This window comes from Lissotriton helveticus, chromosome 1_1 (genome assembly GCF_964261635.1).
Source record: "Lissotriton helveticus chromosome 1_1, aLisHel1.1, whole genome shotgun sequence".
NCBI lineage: Eukaryota > Metazoa > Chordata > Amphibia > Caudata > Salamandridae > Lissotriton > Lissotriton helveticus.
In genome coordinates, this window is record NC_136057.1 from 464,592,566 (window position 1) to 464,612,514 (window position 19,949).

The 19,949-nt window shown below is 47.0% G+C and overlaps 1 protein-coding gene across 1 annotated transcript in view; it reads left to right on the forward strand.

The window, feature by feature from the left end:
• Positions 1-3,374: 3,374 nt before the first annotated feature.
• Positions 3,375-19,949, forward strand: part of SULT4A1 (sulfotransferase family 4A member 1) — a 231,047-nt gene continuing 214,472 nt past the window's right edge. Inside the window, exon 1 of the mRNA XM_078673864.1 lies at positions 3,375-3,801. Coding sequence (XP_078529990.1) covers positions 3,633-3,801 — 169 coding nt within the window. The 5' untranslated portion in view covers positions 3,375-3,632. The remainder of the gene's footprint in view (positions 3,802-19,949) is intronic.

Here is a 19,949-nt window from a genome sequence, read left to right on the forward strand (position 1 = left end):
TGCGATATTGGCCAAGACGAGACCGCAACAGTAAGGAGTCGCAGGACGAGGAACTGTTTCCGACAAAATGAGAGGAAAGGGCTGACCTGATGCCCCTGCTCGATGATCAACGTGTGCCGAAAAGTCCCCACTCTCTGAACTCGGTCATGGGCCCACCTACCTAAACTTTTCCGTCCCCCTGGTCTGTTCCCGATCTGGCCCTGCTCCATCCCCCTTTTCCTCCGACCTACCCTAAGGACTACTCACACACCCCCCCCTTCTTCCACATGAACTCTTTGACAATCGACTCAAAAGGACACAGGGCGAAAAGGACCTTTTTGACCAGGAAAGCGAGGAGAAGGTCATGCCCTGCAACGCGGGACCTAGAATAGAGCTGGACACGTAGCTCCACCGCCGGTGCTCCACAGTGCCAACAGAAGACGACAAAGAATGCTGAGAACTCACTAATAATGGTCCATGACAATAGGACTTCCCCTTCGAACAATGACACCCCTGATTATCGTTTTTACTACGTCTCATTTCTCTCCCAGCCACCATTGTATTGATTACGCTCCAACCGAATACGAAAAGAACTTACATATGTAATAACCTATCAGTTCATATTCTGAATGACTATAAGCATCTATGAAATGTACTCAACACTCTCGCTACAGAATCGTTTTTGTCCGATATTGCATTACTATGACTTTCCTGCAAACGAGCTTATCGATAGGCCCGCCTCCTAAGACGAAAGATTTTAAATGTAATGTTTATAGCTCCTTCACCTGGGTTCCTACTTCTTTACTTATGACCGCCACAGTAGACATGGATAGGAAATAGGCCAGCAAGATGTCTTGGGAATGTTAAAGGGGGGACTGTGGAAAATGAGTACGGTTTGGTAAACATTATCTGCGCCATCTTGCCTTTTCCCCTGATGCCACACTTTTTGTCGTGCGCACCCGCCATTTTAGGTGCCTCGATCAGAACCACCCTCTGCACGCCACTGGCCCCCAGCACAGCCCTTCGCCCTCACAAGCCCCCCCACGCACTGACCACCCCCCGCTCTCACATGCCTTGGGTCATAAACCCCTCTTCAGCGCAGCTCTGCCTCAGAACCCCATCCTGTTCCCAGCGCGACACCTCCCTTCGTTCCTTTCATGGTCCCAGACCCTTCGATACAAACCCCCTTTTCCTGTGTGCCCGTTTGTCTTCCCCGTTCCCAGGCCGCCACCTGGCCCTGCGGATACTGTTTATTACCCCCCCCCCCGTACAGTAGGAAGCTTCCCCCATTAAAGGACCCTCGAATTGATCAAAGCCCCCACCCTATGATATCCGATCAACCCCACACATTCCGTGAATCGGCGGAATGTCCAGCTGCGCGATAATCATCACCTATTGTGACCGGGGTGGGGACTTCAACTGTAAATGTGTGTGGGAACGGGCCTGAAGGGGAGATTCCGAGGATGTCCTTTCATACTTCAAAGCATTGCAAGAATGTGTTACCTGCAATAAAGATCATAAAACTGTGTATAAGAGGCCAGGCCTCAGAGATGCGGTTAGAGCACCTCGTGACGATACTGGCTGTCCGAACTGATGTGTTCTCCTCCGGAGAGAATAAACCTTGTTTCCTGCCTTCCAGTCTCCAGCGCCTGCCTCTTCATTGATTAAGATTTTGTGGGTTAAAGAGGCGATACCGCCGGGCAAATATTGGTTGTCCTTGACCTGTTTTTACAACCCACCTGGTGCCCTTTTCCCCGGGGATGGTGGGTGGGGAAAACTAGCTCTCTACTCTGTGCAGCTCCCGGGAGCACCACCAAAAAAAGAGGGCTGTGGTTGCGGAGTCATGGCAGTGGAGCATGCTGTTCCTGTGCCCTTGCAGGGGAAGTCGCGACGTCCTTGTGTCTGAGGCGGCGACCGGGAAGGAGTCCTGCCCACGCCTCGCATCACCTTTTAAAGGGGCGGGCCACGAGAGCGACCTCGGAAGCACTCTAATGCTTCTGAATCCCGCGGCCCACCCAACCAATTCTGTACCTGACCCTGCCCAAAAGACACGGCTATTTTCGCCTTCACCTCCGGTCTGGGCCCTAGCGTCACCGCCATAGGCACGGCTCCCCCTAGACTGGTGAGATTCTGCATATTGTGGAGTCAGTGTTCTGCAGGTTGATATTTCAACCACGATATTGTAGTGTAACACTGTGTGAGAAGGGGGATGTAGGGCTTGACTTTGACTACGAAGTCTCTGACATGTCAAGTCATGGAATTCTTGTATCAAGTCTGTGACATAAATGCTAATTTAGAATGTACGATGGTATAAAGTATATTATATTTAACTTTTGTTCCCAAAGGTTTCTTGAGGCTATGCCAAGAATGGTGGAGTTAAAAAACAACGCATTGTGAGCGATATTTTTCTTACACAACTTTTGTTTTACCTGGTAAAATCAGTGTGTGTGTGCACACAGAAGAGGTGTGCGGGGGGGGGAGCTTTTGAATTGCTATACATTCTGTAAGTCCGATTAAGAGGCAAATTTCCATTTGTGCCCAAATGCAGATTACCACGAGACCTTATACTGGCCACTCATTCATGCCACACACCCCATTCAGTTAGGATACTCAAGACTTTGAAAGCAAAAGTAGCTTATTTTCACTATTCTTCTACCCAGAATAGTCCTACTTCATGAAAATCAATTGGAGAAGTAAAATCCCCCAATTTATTTTCAAAATTTCCATCTATCCACCTCTCAGATGTTGACATTTTTGAGTCCCTCCTTTTTTTTTTAGGGAAATGCATGCAAAATATACTGTTTACTCCACGGAACAGCAAATGTGTTTATTTTTTTAAAAGTCATTTAGAGTTGCTAAACTAAGCAATGCTTAAAACTATCTAAAGAATTGCATATAAAATGTGACTTCACACTTGAACTTGCAAATGAGTGATATTGTAGCAGTGAGATAGTACACCATAGGTGAAAAAATACGTATTTTACATTTTTTTGCCAGGAACAGGACTCTCCACACTATCCGCATATTTAGCACGTTGTATTTTTTATGTTTAAAATGATCATTATTTAATGTATTTTGAGTTTTTATAAAGCGCCTCAAAGCCTCCATGACATCATTTTATCAGAAAGGACAGTACTGTAAAACAGAAGACCTCTCATCTACCGTGCAACATCCAGGCGGAGGTAGGAATTTGAACATGCGTATGCGAGAGAGCTCCCACCAGCGTGCTCGGGTTCCCAGCAGATCAGTATGGCGTCGCAAAGCCGAGTCCACGCAGGTTACGGCGCATGCGTGCTGCAGCCGGCTGTGAGGTGTGTGGCTCCGGGGTAGGTATTGGAGGAAGCGCTGCTGATGCTGATGCTGATGCTGCGCCCTGCTAGTCTCTGCCGCTCCATCCTTCGCATTACATCACCATCCCCTGAGCCCATTCGCTGGCCGAGGAGGGCTCCTGTATCGCCGATAACAACGTAGCGGGTGGAAGAAGCAGCGTTGCCGGCGACTCTTCTCGTGCCACCCAGCACTACAGCCTGGAGGCAATACTCGCCGTCTTACGGGTCGTTACGCTAGAAGCCTTTCCCATACTCGGCCTGGGAGTCCTGGTCCTGTGCGTCTGCTATTTAATTGCAAAGCCTGGAACACACGGCGGCAGGAGGATGGCGGAGAGTGAGGCAGAGACCCCCAGCACCCCAGGAGAGTTCGAAAGCAAATATTTTGAGTACAACGGGGTGAGGCTGCCCCCCTTCTGCAGGGGGAAGATGGAGGACATCGCCGATTTTACCGCCCGGGAAAACGATATCTGGATAGTAACATATCCAAAATCAGGTAATGCCGTGGTGTTGGGTCGGGGTCGTGGTCGTATTTACATAGGGCATGACAGCGTCGCTGCATATAGTGCATCCGCCACCCCTGTGGTTTTTACACCCCCTCGTAGAGTTAGCATTTCACTCGTTTGGTACTGTCCAAGTTTATGTGTGTCTTCCTCTCTATCCTAGTTACCAGAATTTAGTTCCCCTCACCCTCTCGGCATGGTAAACTCTTGAGCGTCAAACGGCTGGTTCACACGAAACTTAAGGTAAAGCAATATATTGGAGACCCGTGTACGTTTTTCACTCAAGTATGTTTCTCACTTGACAACTGAGCAGCTGCCATCTCAGATTTGCACCAACAGGGTCCTCTGGCCCCGCTTGGTGCATATTTACACCGAGTAGTTTTGCCCGGTAATGCCTGCCAGAGAATGGATAGCACCCCTTTCATACACAGTGCATGCGAGTCTCCTCTGTATTTCACTTTGCAAGACTACTAAATGTGTTTCATATTTGATGTTATATTTCCCCGTGTATAATTTGATAAACAGATAACACCGTCTTCTCCAGTATTTATAAAAAAAAAGTATAACGTGCTGCTTGGCACACTCCGAATGTGGAGTATTTAGCTGTTTGTTGGGTAAAACAGTAATGCATGGTACATCTACATGAATATTTACGGCATACGTGGGTTGCCTCGAGAAAATCCCAGTTGTGTTGCTTTTTTCATTTGCAAAATTCCTCATACCCCAAAGAAGTGCCGAAGCACATTGGCAGACTAAAGCATGCTACGTCGTATATTGTGCTTGGTTGGAAGGGTTTGGGTTGTAGTGTGTCGCACGTGGGAACGTTTTTGTGTCGTTCTTGATTACCAGAGTGGCGTGGTGCTTTTATCTTGTAAATGTTGCTCATGTTCTTTTAGTGAGGGAAGGTCGGAGGCCTGAGGCCTACAGTGGTTCAGCTTCATATCATTGTTGGGTTTGGTTGTGAGGGTGTTGTGGGTGTAACACACGTGTGAACTGTTTTGATGTACATTTGAATGATGTGCAATTCTCTCATTGCATCATCACGCAGCTGTGTTTATGCATCGAGTGGAACTCAGCCAGTGCTCGAAATGAGGGGAATTCAGTCGGGTCATGGAACCTGTAAGTGTTATTGAGGCGGATCTGGGTCGGCCATGGACTTTGTGAACCCTGGCTTGCCAATTGCGAACTCTGGCACTGCCTTTGTGACCCCTGCCACCAGAGGTAGCAAACTCTGTGCCAGGAACACAAGGGCAGCTCCTAATTATGTAAGACGTTTGGGTCTCCACGCTTCTTGTTTTCTGTCCATTAGTGTATAAAAAGAAATAGAGTACAATTAACTGGAATGTGACACTCCCTTGTAGCTGAGGTGAGTAAATAAATGATTGAAATGTATGTTCTGTGCATGCTTGCTGGTGAGAATGTGCTTTTGTGAGAGTGAGCGTTTGTATGTGAGGATGTATGTATATATATATATATATATATATATATATATATATATATATATATATATATATATATATATATGGGCGTTGGAGTGAAAGAGAAGGTTAAAGGGCATATGATGTCATTTCTGGTACCCCAGGCATTTTGGTGAATTGACGTCCATGAAACTGGTGGCAGGGCAAGCATGGGACCCATGTTTAGGCATACTCTTCCCACTTAGGGTGAAAATGCAACACAAAAAGCTGATGGATGGATGGTTGAACATTGTCAAACTTTTACCTCAGTCACAGATCTGGGTTTAATCCATCGTTATCTTGCTTGCTACTCCATTCTGGGCCCAGCCATATGCAAATCAGCCTAGACCTTGTTCCCTATTGGAACAGTCGAGCCCGAACTGCCAGGCCATGTCCTTCCTGGACCGAAACGTGTCTGTGAGAAGTTAGCCTGATGTATGATGTCCACAGTTCTGTGGGCACCCTGTATCAGTCCAAACAATCCTTTATGGTGGTGGTTGTAAGTCAACCTTATTGACCAGCTATCCTAGAGGTAGCAGGGACTAAGCAGCCTAAAGGCTTAACTCAAGAGGACATGTGAAGCCAGCTGTTTTACCATATGCAATCCTGTAATATCAAATGAAAGGACACCACACAAGTTATATATTATCAAAATATATGTATTTATTCTTAGAATAATCCCCACTACTCTTTATGAGCAATGAAGCACAAGCGTTTAAATAAAAGCACAGTATAAACACACACAAGTTGCACAGTTATGGATGAGGCCGCTGGCCACTCAAACCATATATCAAAAAAGTGGTATAACAATCACTAATCGATCAGGGGTAAGGCCTAGGGCCTTGTGAATCGCTGGTACTACACTGGACTAACAGCAGTTAGGACGGGAGTAGCCCGCGGGATTCGGGTGCAGTGCAGAAAGCACAGGCATGCACCAATGCAAAGTCAATGGTGCGTAAAAGTTATCGAGTTACAGTTTTAAGAGTCTTCCGACTGGACTAGAAGGACAAAACTTTAGACTTAGACACTAGAGGTGTAAACCACTACAGGAGCACCGGCGTTCAAGAGTTACCTTACCCACAGGAAGCGGGTGCACAGGTGCAAAGATGTGTCGGGTTTCGTCACGAAGATCTAGGGTGCCTGGAGATGAAGATGCTGCAGGCTTCCAGAAGAGAAGTGTCCGGTGCGATCCAAGGGTGGATCGAAGTTGTAGAGTACCTGAAAGCAGAGGGGACAGAGTCTGGGTCACTAGCCAGTGACCAGGAAGGAACCAGGAAGGAACCAGGCAATGTCGGGCGCAATCAGGTCGATGTTGTGTAGTTTCTCTCCACTGCCACGTGGTCTCTGGGGCACCGAGGATGTCCTGGAGTGAATCACGAGCTGTCTCACAAAGGTTCTCGCTGTCGGCGGTGTCGGCTTCAAGATCGGAGTCAACAGGCCTTGGCAAATGCAACCCACGCAGGATTCGAAGATGGCTTAATACTCGGACCAGCAAGGTCTGAGCGGGTGCTCCTTTTCAGGGGAGCGAAGGCCAGTCTGGAGCAACCAGACTAGCTGAGCAAATTCAAGGGTTCCTGGGTACTGAGGCCACTAGCCAACGGGCAAGCGACCGGACCAACGCGTCGAGCAGGAAAATGCAAAAGGGCCCCACGCAGCACTCGTCAAGTGTGGAGGGGTGAGCTTCAATGCACAAGCTGCTCGGGGTTGGAGGTTCTCAGACTCCAATGCACAGCTTCGAGGGAGCCTCGGATGCTGCACGGTCAGCGCTTCATAGTTTTTCCAAGATGGCCGGCCCCACGCTTCAGGTCGCCTCCACGGGTCTCCGCTCTGCAGGGACTGTGGATCGGGGTGTTAGAAGGCAGGCACGCTGGGTCTTGTTGATCTCTGTTGCTCGAGTTCCGGCGGGAACTGCAACAAAGCAAACGTCGAGGTGCTGGATGGTGCCTGTTTGCACAGGGTGGTCACTCCTTGACCACAAGGGAGATTCTTCAGTCTTCCACGAGGAGTGGGATGTCGAAGGGTCCAGAGTTTCATTTCATAAGTTTCAGTCGGGATAATCTGATGTGCATTGGCACTGCTCCCACCTATATTCCAAATCTGGGGGCTGGACTACCTGCTAGGTCCCTCCTATCGGTGGGACCTGGGAAGGAGGTGGTTACACCCCTTTCCCTTTGTCCAGTTTTGCGCCAGGACTGGGGCAGGATGGCCCCAGAACCGGTTTGACTGGAATCTGCCCAGGGACACCTTGTGCGCCCCGGGCAGTGTCTAGTTTCTTTCATCCCTCCCTGCTACAATCCACTATCTCCTGTCTGGGGTGGTGTGACACCTCCCTGTGACAGGAAACCCTTTGTCCAGGCGTCCTCTGCCAAGTTTCGGTCAGCAGCAGGAGGCCAGACATGTGTCTGTGGCAGCAGCATCCATTTTGTGATGCTGGGGCTCTGGTTAGGATTAACCGCGTTTTCAGTAAAGTAACATGTCTTCTCCCTTTAGAAGGGTGGGATGCTAGCCCCATTACCAGGACTGGCAAGGGGATAGTATTCCAATGTGTATGACACCAAACACGACATGTTTTGATAAAGCCAAACCAGAGTTGCAATAACCGTGAGGATTATAATGCACTTAAGAGTATATGGTATGGCAGTATCACTGGAACAGCATTAAGAAATTGGTCCCAACACTGCAGTCAGGCTCAGCTCATGCTAGAGCACCATCTCACATAAAACCAAGCACTCTGCCTCCAGGACCGTAAAGGCCTGCCATAGGAGTGACTGATAGGTATAGATGTGTCCAGATATAGGTTTAGACATAGGTATACTACATCTAAGCAAGGGGTGAGTACACCACCTTGCCCCAGCTGTGGGAACAGCCAGTTGTGTCAATTTAAGTACCAGCCAGGGGTGGCAAAAGATATGCTGCAGCCCCTGGTAGGCCTTGGATGCACCTACGCCCTTGGCACCTAGTGTGCACTGGATAGGGGCTGACAAGGTGTCCAGTACCAAATTGGTTATGTACCTATAGTACATGGAGTCCATTTAAAGAGAGAGCAGATAGCCTGCGGCCCTGATTAGCAGGATCCCAGGCCAACTAAGTCGAAAACCAGCTAAACACAAGGCAAAAAATCTGGGGTAACCATAGTCAGGTATCCACCTTCCTACAGTGTCCCAGGATGTTTTTCCCCGGTCCAGGGAAGACCTGGTTTAGCAGTTCAGGCTGGACTGTTCCCATGAGGAACAGAGTCAAGACTGATTTGCATATGGCTGGATCTGAACTGGAGTGGTGAAGTGAGCTAAAGAACGATGATGGATTCAACCCAGATCTATGACTGGGGGTGAGTGTCTGAAAAGTTTCAGCGCTCCGTCCATCATATCCTTGTGTTTGCTTTGTTCGCCCTAAATTGGCAGGGAATTCCCAACTGTGGGTCCCTTACTCACTTTGCCACTGGATTCAAGTTAGCCTGACTGATGAGGGGTGTTACCCCGAACCCAGTCCCAGGATGCTTGTTTATGGGTCCAGGAAGGGCCTGGCAGTTCAGGCTGGACTGTTCCCATGGAGAACAGGGTCATGGCTGATTTTCATATGGCCTGGTCCAAACTGGAATGGCACGGGGAGCAAAATAACGATGGATTAAACCCAGATCTGTGACTTGGGTTGAATATTTGACAATGTTCAACATTCCATACTTCATCTTTTTGTGTTATTTTTCTCCATGTCAAGCCACTGATCTGCAGTGTGATATTTTTACTCTTTGACAATTCATAGTATTTGAGGCGTCCCTGAATGAAATGCTCACTAAGATATATTTTCTAATGTTAAGGTGACGGTATTGTTGGAGCGCCCCTTACATTTTTTAAACATGTCTATATTAATCTGACTTTCCTATGCTGATTGGGTGTCCCTTGCATCTTGGATTCTCTTAACACCTTCGGTGCTCATGACGAGCTCAGCTCGTCATGAGGCACAGTGGCGCTGCGCTCATGATGAGCTGAGCTCGTCATGACCGCCGTGGCGCTCCCACGCGGGGCTAATTCCCCTGCTGTGCTGAGCGATCTAAGAAACGGGCTGGTCATGACGAGCTCAGCTCGCCGTGAGCACAGCGCCACCATGCTGCGTGACGAGCTGAGTTCGTCACGAGCACGGCGGTGCCGCGCGCGGCCCCCTCCCCCCGCACCGCAGGGGAATTAGCCCTGCAGCAAAGGGGCTTAGTTCACCACTTTTATGTGGGCAAACAAAACTAAAAAATAAAGCTTTCATTACAACTGGTTTGATTTGTATGCTGCTGAACTTGTTGTTGTTTCATTAGTCATTTTGAAATATTTGTGCATACAAAAAAGGAATTGTTTGCCTAAACTAGTTTGATTTTGATGCTGCAGAATTTGTTATTTTTTCATCAGCTACTTTTAAATATTTGTGTCTTCAAAAAGGGAAGTTTTGCATAAGGAGTTGATTTTGATGCTGCCGAACTTGTTATTGTGTTAGCAGTCACTTTGGAATATTTGCACCTTCATGTACAAACCAAAGGGGCATAGGTTGACCGAACTGGATTTGTTTGTGTATGCTGCTGCCTGCTGTACTTGTTATTGTTTTAACAATAACTTTTAAATATATGCACCTTCATGCACAAACCAAAGGGCCATAGTTCGATTAAACTGGTTCCATTTATGCAAACTGTTGCACCTGTTTTTGTTTGAAAAGTCACATCGAAATATTTGCACCTTCATGCACTAACCAAAGGGCCATAGTTAGATTAAACTGGTTTGATGTTTGTAAATGTTTCACCTATTTTTGTCTGACAAGTCACTTTGAAATATTTGTGGCTTCAGGCATAAACCAAAGGGGGAATTGCTTGACTAACCTTGCTTAATTTTTGCATTCTGCTGGAGTTGTTTTTATTGTGCACTTTGCAAGTATTTTGACCTTGATGGTAGAAGAAAAGAGGATTGTTTTACAAAACACAATTGATGTTTGTATATTGCTGGACTGGTGATTGTTTTGTTATGCACTTCAAAAGCATTTGTACTTTTTCTGTACAATCCCAGAAAAACGCAAGTATGTGGCATGTAGATAATTCATTACAGTTTATTAGGGCTCGGACTCCTCCCCAGTGAAACTGGGAGGAGTTTCGAGAACTAATGTTAAAGGAGAAAAAAAAGAAGTATCTCCTAGGGCCTTGGAGAGAGAAATTCCACACATTCCTTACCGTTTTCTGTCATCTGGTCAGTGATTCGGCTTCCTTGTGTTTTCGTTTTAATAGGCTTGAAGTGATAGGGTAAATGTAGTTTTGTTCCGCCATTTTGGGCATATTTCGTGCGTGCTCGCGCAAAGAAGTACATAAATTATAATTAGGAGCTGTCAGGGTGCCTCCGTTAGTGAATACAGATGGCCGGGCGCGTTCACAATTCTGCAGCGCTCAGCGCGCAGCTTCCTTGTTTTGTTAGGCACGGTGAGATTAAGTGATTTGCTCGTGACGCAAGGCGACGGCAGGGCAAACGTTCACACGCACAGGGCGGTGAACCACCCGGGCAACACAACGAGGCCTGGCACGGCGCTGGGATGCGGGGAGAAGGCCGCCTTCCCGCAAACGCTGTCTCTTTGATTTTCACGGCCCAAGAAGGATGTGTCTCACCACAGAAATGCAAAGACGATTAGCGCCTCGAAGATTGATACGGCCGCCTCTGGGGACAAAGGGGTGGTACGTGGTGCCACCGCACCGAAGCCTCTGAAAGCGCTGGCTGTCCTGAGAAGCGCCTCTTTCTGGGCCTGCTCTTTAAAGGGTCATCCATTACTGGGCGGACACCCATACAAGCCGCTACTAGGCGCGAATGCGATTTTGTGTGTACAAACGGGGGTCTCTCCATCACAGTCCATTGAAATAATGGGGCGCCTTTCTAAAGCAGCATGTTGTGCCTATTAACCACCGCACAAAGCATGGGGACTGCTACTGATGGATGGGAGGTTACCATAGAGACCCCTCAGAGCTGGGCTGAACCCCCCCCCCTCCCCCCGAGTCGACAACAGCAGCGGCTTGCGCTGACTGTGTTCTCAAGATGGCCGTTTCACATCAAACGAACTGGGGTGACAATGCGCCATCAGTGTTAACAAGGCAGAAGCAATGGGCTCGGTAGAGGATAGCTGAGTGGGTGGTGCACCAGCTGCGCACATCTGGGATGAGTCCATGTGTCCCATATGGAGACAACAGAGGCTTTCTTTCACCCTACCAGTATTCAGAAGGAAAAAAAACAATGTGATTGATAGATTAATTTAGTTTGTAGCGTGCACTAACTGAAGATAAATTGTTATAGTGGGAGCTATAAAAAGTAAACGTGGATATGTCATTGTCATCATTCATTCAGGATTGATTTTCCAATTTAAATGACCCTCCAGTGTAGAGAAAATAATTTTCTTTTACCAGTGTGACGTCATGAACAATCACCATCAATAGACGTTCTAGAACGTTGCGCTGTTTGATGATGTCAGCTGGGGGTTCAGCTCTATTGTGACATCATTCTCCGAATGGCCCGTCTTTTCGAGGAGGAAATCGTCTGTCTCTGAAAGGTCGGTCGGGGTCGTGCATTGTCAGTTTCATTTTTAGGTGCAAAAGACACCGCTCTGATAGATGGCATCAGTCTGTTCTGCAATCAAACATTATGTCAATATTGGCCAATCCACTTGCATTTGACAAAAGTGGAATTTATAGGGAATACGTTGTGCCAGATTTTCAGGATATTAAGATGAGATAACTGCGAAAGTAAAAATGTGTTTTGTATAGCACTTAATACCAGCCCTGGAATTTCCAAGCACTATAATTAATACATGCTACCCAATTTCATGTCGCCAACCTTGGCAGGATGAAATTCGGAGTCGACCATATCGTTATTTTAAATTGTGACAGGTCTATCACTCCATATCTCAGTGGCATGTTTACCTCACTTAGTCATCCAGTGAATTACATAAAATGGGCTCTAAATTTTACACAATTGTGGAAGTGACTGAGTTTATGAGTACAAATTAACTTTTGCAATTCTTAACAGGTAAATTAGCACTTGTAAATTCATGTACTCATATATATCAGTTGTGACTGTGTAGTGCATTGTTTGTGGACGATAGTGAAGTTGAAATATCTAGAAAAGAGAATTTTGTACATATATAAATATAATAGTGGTGGACTGTATGGAGTATGATCGGACGCCTGAAACTGCAGCTGGTGTGTGAGTGCCGGCTCTTGTGACACTGTGTCTGTCTCCTGTCGGCTCCTCCTCACACGGTGCTGTGGCTCTCGTGACTCTGTGTCTGGGTCCTGCCTGCTCCTCACACAGTGCTGTGGCTCTCCTGACACTGTGTCTGTTTCCTGCCGGCTCCTCACACGGTGCTGTGGCTATCGTGACACGGTGTCTGTCTCCTGCCTGCTCCTCACACGGTGCTGTAGCTCTCGTGACACTGTCTGTCTCCTACTGGCTCCTCACACGGTGCTGTGACTCTGTGTCTGCCTCCTACTGGCTCCTCACACGGTGCTGTAGCTCTCGTGACACTGTGTCTGTCTCCTGCCTGCTCCTCACACGGTGCTGTGGCGCAGCAGTAGTGCAAAATTCGCACATCCACTAGGAGACTACAGGCAGTTGACATCTTAGGCAGCAGCTGTGCAAGCTTCTTACACTCACAAGAACGACATTACAGTGTGCAGTAGTGCAGCCCCATTGCATTAGTTCAGTGTTGCTGTTTTCTCCTCCTTTCAATATGTTACAGTTTAACAGATATTTTCGCAATAAAAAAATTATTTTTCTTTTATCCACATAAAAAGGATAAAATGCTGAGACAGTCCCCTCTTTTATTCAAATTGGGTGAAGTGAAGATATCAGGCTGCACTTACAACTTGCCACACGCGAGTGCAGCAGGCGCACGCTGCCACTGAGCTATACGAGGAGCGCGGGACATTAAAGGAGGCACTTCAGTGTGTTCTGGCAAAACAGCCAATATTCGTGCAGTCTGCACACCCGGCGAAGTGAAGCTATCAGGCTGCACTGACAACTTGCCACACGCGACTGCAGCGCCACAAGAAGACCACTGGAAGCAGCAGTGCAAGCTTCTCACATTCACAAAGAAACCACAGGCAGCAGATGTGCAAGCTTCTCACACTCCCAAGAAAGACATCACAAGCAGCAGTGGTGCAAGGCAGTGCACTGCAGAATAGATCAGGCAGCAGTAGTGCCTGCATATCTACAGGCTAACGATAACAGGCATATCTACAGGCTAGAGATGACCGTGCATATCTACACGCTAGCAATGACAGTGCATATCTACAGACTAGCAATGACAATGCATATCTACAGGCTACCGATGCCAGTACTATCTACAGGCTAGCGATGACAGTGCATATCTACAGGCTTTTGAAGCCAATGCATATCTACAGGCTAGCGATGACAGTGCATATCTACAAGCTACCGATGACAGAGGATATCTACAGGCTAGCGATGACAGTGCATAACTACAAGCTACTGAAGCCAATGCATATCTACAGGCTAGCGATGACAGTGCATATTTACAGGCTAGCATTGACAGAGCATATCTACAGGCTAGCGTAATAGTGCATTTCTACATGCTACCGATGACAGTGCACACTAACACGAAGGACATCACAGGCAGCAGCTGTGCAAGCTTGTTACACTCACAAGGATACCACAGGCAGCTGAGGTGCAAGCTTCTCCCACTCACAAGAAGGACATCACAAGCAGCAGCGGTGCAAAATTCCCTCACACACTCACAGCAGGTACTGTGCCAAGGCAGTAGCAGCAACAGAGCAAGAGTCCCTTATAAAGAACAGGCACAGCACAGAGATGCACAATGCAATCTTCTCATACTCACAGGCAGCAGCTGTGTAAGCTTCTCACACTCACAAGAACGACATCACAGGCAGCAGCAGTGCAAGCTTGTTACACTCACAAGGAGACCACAGGCAGCAGCAGTGCAAGCTTCTTACACTCACAAGGAGACCACAGGCAGCAGAGGTGCAAGCTTCTCCCACTCACAACAACGACATCACAGGCAGCAGCAGTGCAAGCTTCTTACACTCACAAGAAGGACATCACAGGCAGCAGCAGTTCAAGCTTCTTACACTCACAAGGAGACCACAGGCAGCAGAGGTGCAAGCTTCTCACACTCACAAGAAGGACAACACAGGCAGTAACGGTGCAATATTCTCACACTCACAATGAAATCACTGGCAGTACACACCACATGAACACACTCCATAACACATAGCAACAATACATTGCCATTTACAATGCCATTAGCTCAAACTCAAATAAATCCGAGCCCGATTGCATTTCTAATGCTTGTTTCTCTTGGAGCTGGCAGGATACTGAGTTATATCTTGTGTATTCCTTGTGTATATTGTCAGTAAAGTCTGTGAAATTGCAGGTTTGGGTTTTTCTTTCAAATTTTCAAGTTATTTTACACCAATGTCAATTCTAATTCATAACCCATGTAGTTGTTCTTTGTTCTTCAGCGATAGGCAGTTCCTGTGACAATCGGACCGCTCCTTGGCATTGTTCTGATAGCTGTCTCAGTTGAATAATCTGCTCTTGACAATAATGTTACAAATAGTGTAGATTATGTGAAAAGTGTTTCCCAGTTTCTTATTAAAACTTTGAGTGAGACAATATAGAGGCATTTCATTAAATGTTGGCGATTTCAATTCGGCCGGGGACTCCCTCATGTATTTCGCAGGGCCCTCCTCCCCCCGAGTTTTGTTACACCAATGGAATGCTTGTGACCAATTGGGTAGGCCTGAAGAGATTTACTGTCTCATTTGCCCATGTTGCCAATTTGTTTGAAACAGAGTTTAGAAAAAATAAATGTATGAATTAATTGTCAAACCCCTTACCCCTCTTCTGCTTTCTCACCTTGACTCTAAAGTTACATGCTCCCTAAGTACATGTTTCCCATTCTCCATACTGAACGCAGTACAATAATAGATAGCTGATTGTGTGATCACGGGATAAGCCTTACAATTGTTATGGCTAATTGCATGTTGGAACAGGTTTAAAATGATAATTCCAGTTGATGCATTTACCAGAGCACAGAAGAAGTAGCAAGATAGCAGTACCCTTAGTAACCACCTCTTTAATCACACTTAAAGTTTTCTCACACACTTCCTTATTTGTTACTCTACATGCAATATCAACATACATTTCAAAGAGATTTGTCTTCACTCCCAGTATATAGACAATATTACTTACATCAGTAATAAAATGATTGGATTTTCAGTTCTCTTATACCAAATGGCCTGGCTCCATTGTTTGGTCTGGCTTGACATCACAGCTGTCTGGAGACCCATTTCAGTTCTTTAAAATATATATACAGTGGTGTGTAGCTCTGCCCAGAGGAGTATTTCCCTCTCACTTCATGGTGGTAGCTGTTTGGTGTATCATGACGACTCTTGACCGCTTTCATTGCAATACATGCAGAAAATATCCCCCCATATGTTCCTTCTCAAATGTATAGTGAATAATGACACACAAAATTATTGAACCTCACGCATGCATTATGAACTGGAAGCAAGTCTATTTGTTTTTTTCACTGCAGCAGGCTTTTTTATTCATTTTGTCAGGACTCAAGCATCTTTACCCTGTTTTCCTTGCCCACTATTCTTCCCCCTCTATTTCTTTGGTATTTACTTTTCATTTAAGTTTATTTCCCATTGGTTTTTCCTCTTATTGGATTTTTCCATTGTAACTTCCAACTATTTCTTCCTCTCCATGTCTTTCCTATTGACTTTGCAATTGTCTTTATCTACTGTTGGCCAAAGTCAATAAGTATTGTTTTAATGAGCCACCAAATGCAACTTCAGGCATGTGAATGCTGTTTACATGTTAGTGCATTAATGCTGGACCTACTGCCTGTTCCAATACTTCTGTCAAAGCAAGAAGTATTCACTTTTACCTTCATGGAAATCTTTAACATAAACACTGTGCAGAGCATGGTTCATCTCAAATATCATTAGGCAGGTCATTGAGAGGGCAGCATATGGGATAGTGGCAGGATAGTCCATATTAAATTACTGCCTCCAGGGAGTTTTTGTCAAGGCTTCAGTCATATTCCTCCACTACTGCATATCATCGGTGCAGAAGGGCCGCAGACGGACTAACCTTTTTCATCCCACGCCAATCCGCTTGGCAAACAGATGGTTACAGAGGTTGGTCTCGAAAGACCACAAATTGAGAGATTTCAGAATGTATAGCTTATTTTATTAATGTAGAAACATCTTAAGGCCAACATCACAGTACACTGGCATTCTTTGTTTAATCATAAAGAAAACCCTGTTGCATAATTATTGTTGGTCTTGTAGCAAAGAACGTCTGTAAACTAACTATTTGTTTATATCACTGCACAAACATTTTGAACTCTGTTAGTTTCTGTGCACCCTCCAATTTTTCAGATTCTTACTAAAGAATAGCAGTCTTCTCCATTGTGCATTTAGTGGTTTTGTTCCTTGTGTTCCACAGTATGTAAAATGAATGAATGAATGAAATGTGGTACTAACACCTGTTAGAACTGGGGTCACCAATTCCACTGCGGTAGCTTGGCGTGAGGCAGGTAGGCAACCACAGGCAATGTGTAAAGCAGAAGTGCAGCACACACTCACACTGAGACAGGGAGGCACACGCAATAAAATGACACCACACCAGATAGTTTTTTAACCTCTTCGCTGCTAGGCCTTTTCCCCTCCTGCGCTAAGCCTTTTTTTGGCGATTTGGGGTAGTGCGCCCTTAGGCCCCTGTAACTTTTTGACCACATAAGGTATCCACGCCAAATTTGTGTCCTTTTCTTCCAACATCATGTGGATTCTAAAGGTGCCCAGGGTTTGTGGATTCCCTTGGAGGGGTCCCAGAAATGAACCAAAATACAGTGACATTTTTGTTTTTTTCAAAAAAATGGGAAAAACGGGCTGCAAATGAAAGCCTCTGGGTTTTTCCCTGCAAATGTTATCAAAAAAGGGTTTGTGGGGCTGAAATCTCCATTTTCTCAGCTTTTAGGGAATGACAGTCTTTTGTCAGAGAACTAACATTTTTCACACAGTTTTGGCATTTTTCTGGGACATAGCCTATTTTTGCTATTTTTTGAGCTTTCAACCTCCTTCCAGTTAATAGTAGAAATGAGTTTAAAAGCAATAATGGATCCTGGAAAGCTATACATTTTCGAAAAGTAGACAAAATTCTGAATTCAGAAAGGGGTAATTTGTCTAAATCCATGAAGGTTTCTTCATAGAAACTAACAGTTATATATTGGAATAATTGAAAATTAGTTGAAAAAAACAGCCTTTTGTCTCAACGTTTTCACCTATAACTGCTTGTAATTTTGACAGCTCCTGGAAAGCAATATACCGTTACATCCGTTAGACCATCCTGGTTGTGGGGATATATAGGACTTGTAGTTTCACCAAGAACCCGACGAACCCAGATCCAAAAACTGAGCAGCAACTTGCAATGGTATTATTTTATTTACTGGTATAGAGCCCTTATTCTTGGAAATTGTGTACATGGAAAAATCTGTATGAAAGACACCTATGTATTTCTGAATTGGGCTGTAAAGCCACGTCAAGGCACCAACCTCTTTAAAGGCCATTCATACACCTTTCGTACGTGTGACACATACAAAACATTCACACCGCCAGCCGCGGACCCATCACATTACAACACTCACACCAGCAGACAGCGCCATTCAAGGGCCCATCACTTTCACACGCCTACATTTCTGACACTGCAACTACACAAAATGATGGACTGCGTGGAGTGTCACTCAACTAGCGGTGTGTGTACTGACCAACAGAAAGTAACTACTCACACACCACCAGCTGAGCGCCAGTCCACCCACACAACCATCCAAGCACCAGACCATGCACACCGCCAGCCAAACACCACTCAGCGCGCACCGACAGCCAAGTACCACTCCACACATACCACCAGCCAAGCACCACTCCACGCACACCGCAAGCCAAGCGCCACTCCACACACACCGCCAGCCAAGCACCACTCAGCGTGCACCGACAGCCAAGTACCACTCCACGCACACCACCAGCCAAGCGCCACTCCACACACACCGCCAGCCAAGCACCACTCCGTGCACAGACAGCCAAGTACCACTCCACGCACACCACCAGCCAAGCGCCACTCCACACACACCACCAGCCAAGCGCAACTCCACACACAACACCATCCAAGCACCAGACCATGCACACAGCCAGCCAAACACCACTCAGCGCACACCGACAGCCAAGTACCACTCCACATACACCACCATCCAAGCACCACTCCACGCACACCGCAAGCCAAGCGCCACTCCACACACACCGCCAGCCAAGCGCCACTCCACGTACACCACCATCCAAGCACCAGACCATGCACACCGCCAGCCAAACACCATTCAGCGCACACCGACAGCCAAGTACCACTCCACACACACCACCAGCCAAGCACCACTCCACGCACACCGCCAGCCAAGCACCACTCCGTGCACAGACAGCCAAGTACCACTCCACGCACACCACCAGCCAAGCGCCACTCCACACACACCACCAGCCAAGCGCAACTCCACACACACCACCATCCAAGCACCAGACCATGCACACCGCCAGCCAAACACCACTCAGCGCACACCGACAGCCAAGTACCACTCCACATACACCACCAGCCAAGCACCACTCCACGCACACCGCAAGCCAAGCGCCACTCCACACACACCGCCAGCCAAGTTCCACTCCACGTACACCACCATCCAAGCACCAGACCATGCACACCGCCAGCCAAACACCATTCAGCGCACACCGACAGCCAAGTACCACTCCACACACACCGCCAGCCAAGCGCCACTCCACGTACACCACCATCCAAGCACCAGACCATGCACACCGCCAGCCAAACACCATTCAGCGCACACCGACAGCCAAGTACCACTCCACACACACCACCAGCCAAGCGCCACTCCACACACACCACCAGTCAAGCGCCACTCCACAAACACAACACCAGCCAAGCACCACTCCGTGCACAGACAGCCAAGTACCACTCCACGCACACCATCCAGCCAAGCGCCACTCCACACACACCGCCAGCCAAGCACCACTCCGTGCACAGACAGCCAAGTACCACTCCACGCACACCATCCAGCCAAGCACCACTCCACACACACCGCCAGCCAAGCACCACTCCATGCACAGACAGCCAAGTACCACTCCACGCATACCACCAGCCAAGCGCCACTCCACGCACACCACCAGCCAAGGACAAATCCAAACACAACACCAGGCAAGCGCAAGAGCACGCACACCGCCAACCAAACACCAGACCACGTACACCGCCAGCCAAGCACCAGTCCACAGACACCGCCAGACAAGCACCAGTCCACAGACATCGGCAGCCAAGCGCCAAACCATGCACACCGTCAGACAATGGACACTACACACAAACCAACATCATACTTTAGTTTTTTTTTTAATAAAAGAAAAACAAAAACAAATTGCAAATTGATACAAATCTACTAACTCAACACCTAAATCTGAAAAGACTACACAAATGCAAACTTTGAAACTGAACAATAAGTTTTAAAGAATAAAGACCAACCAGTTCACTTTACCACTCATGGATGCTCCCAAAAATTCTTTTGCATGTGGTACAATCTAAAACAAGCAGGTA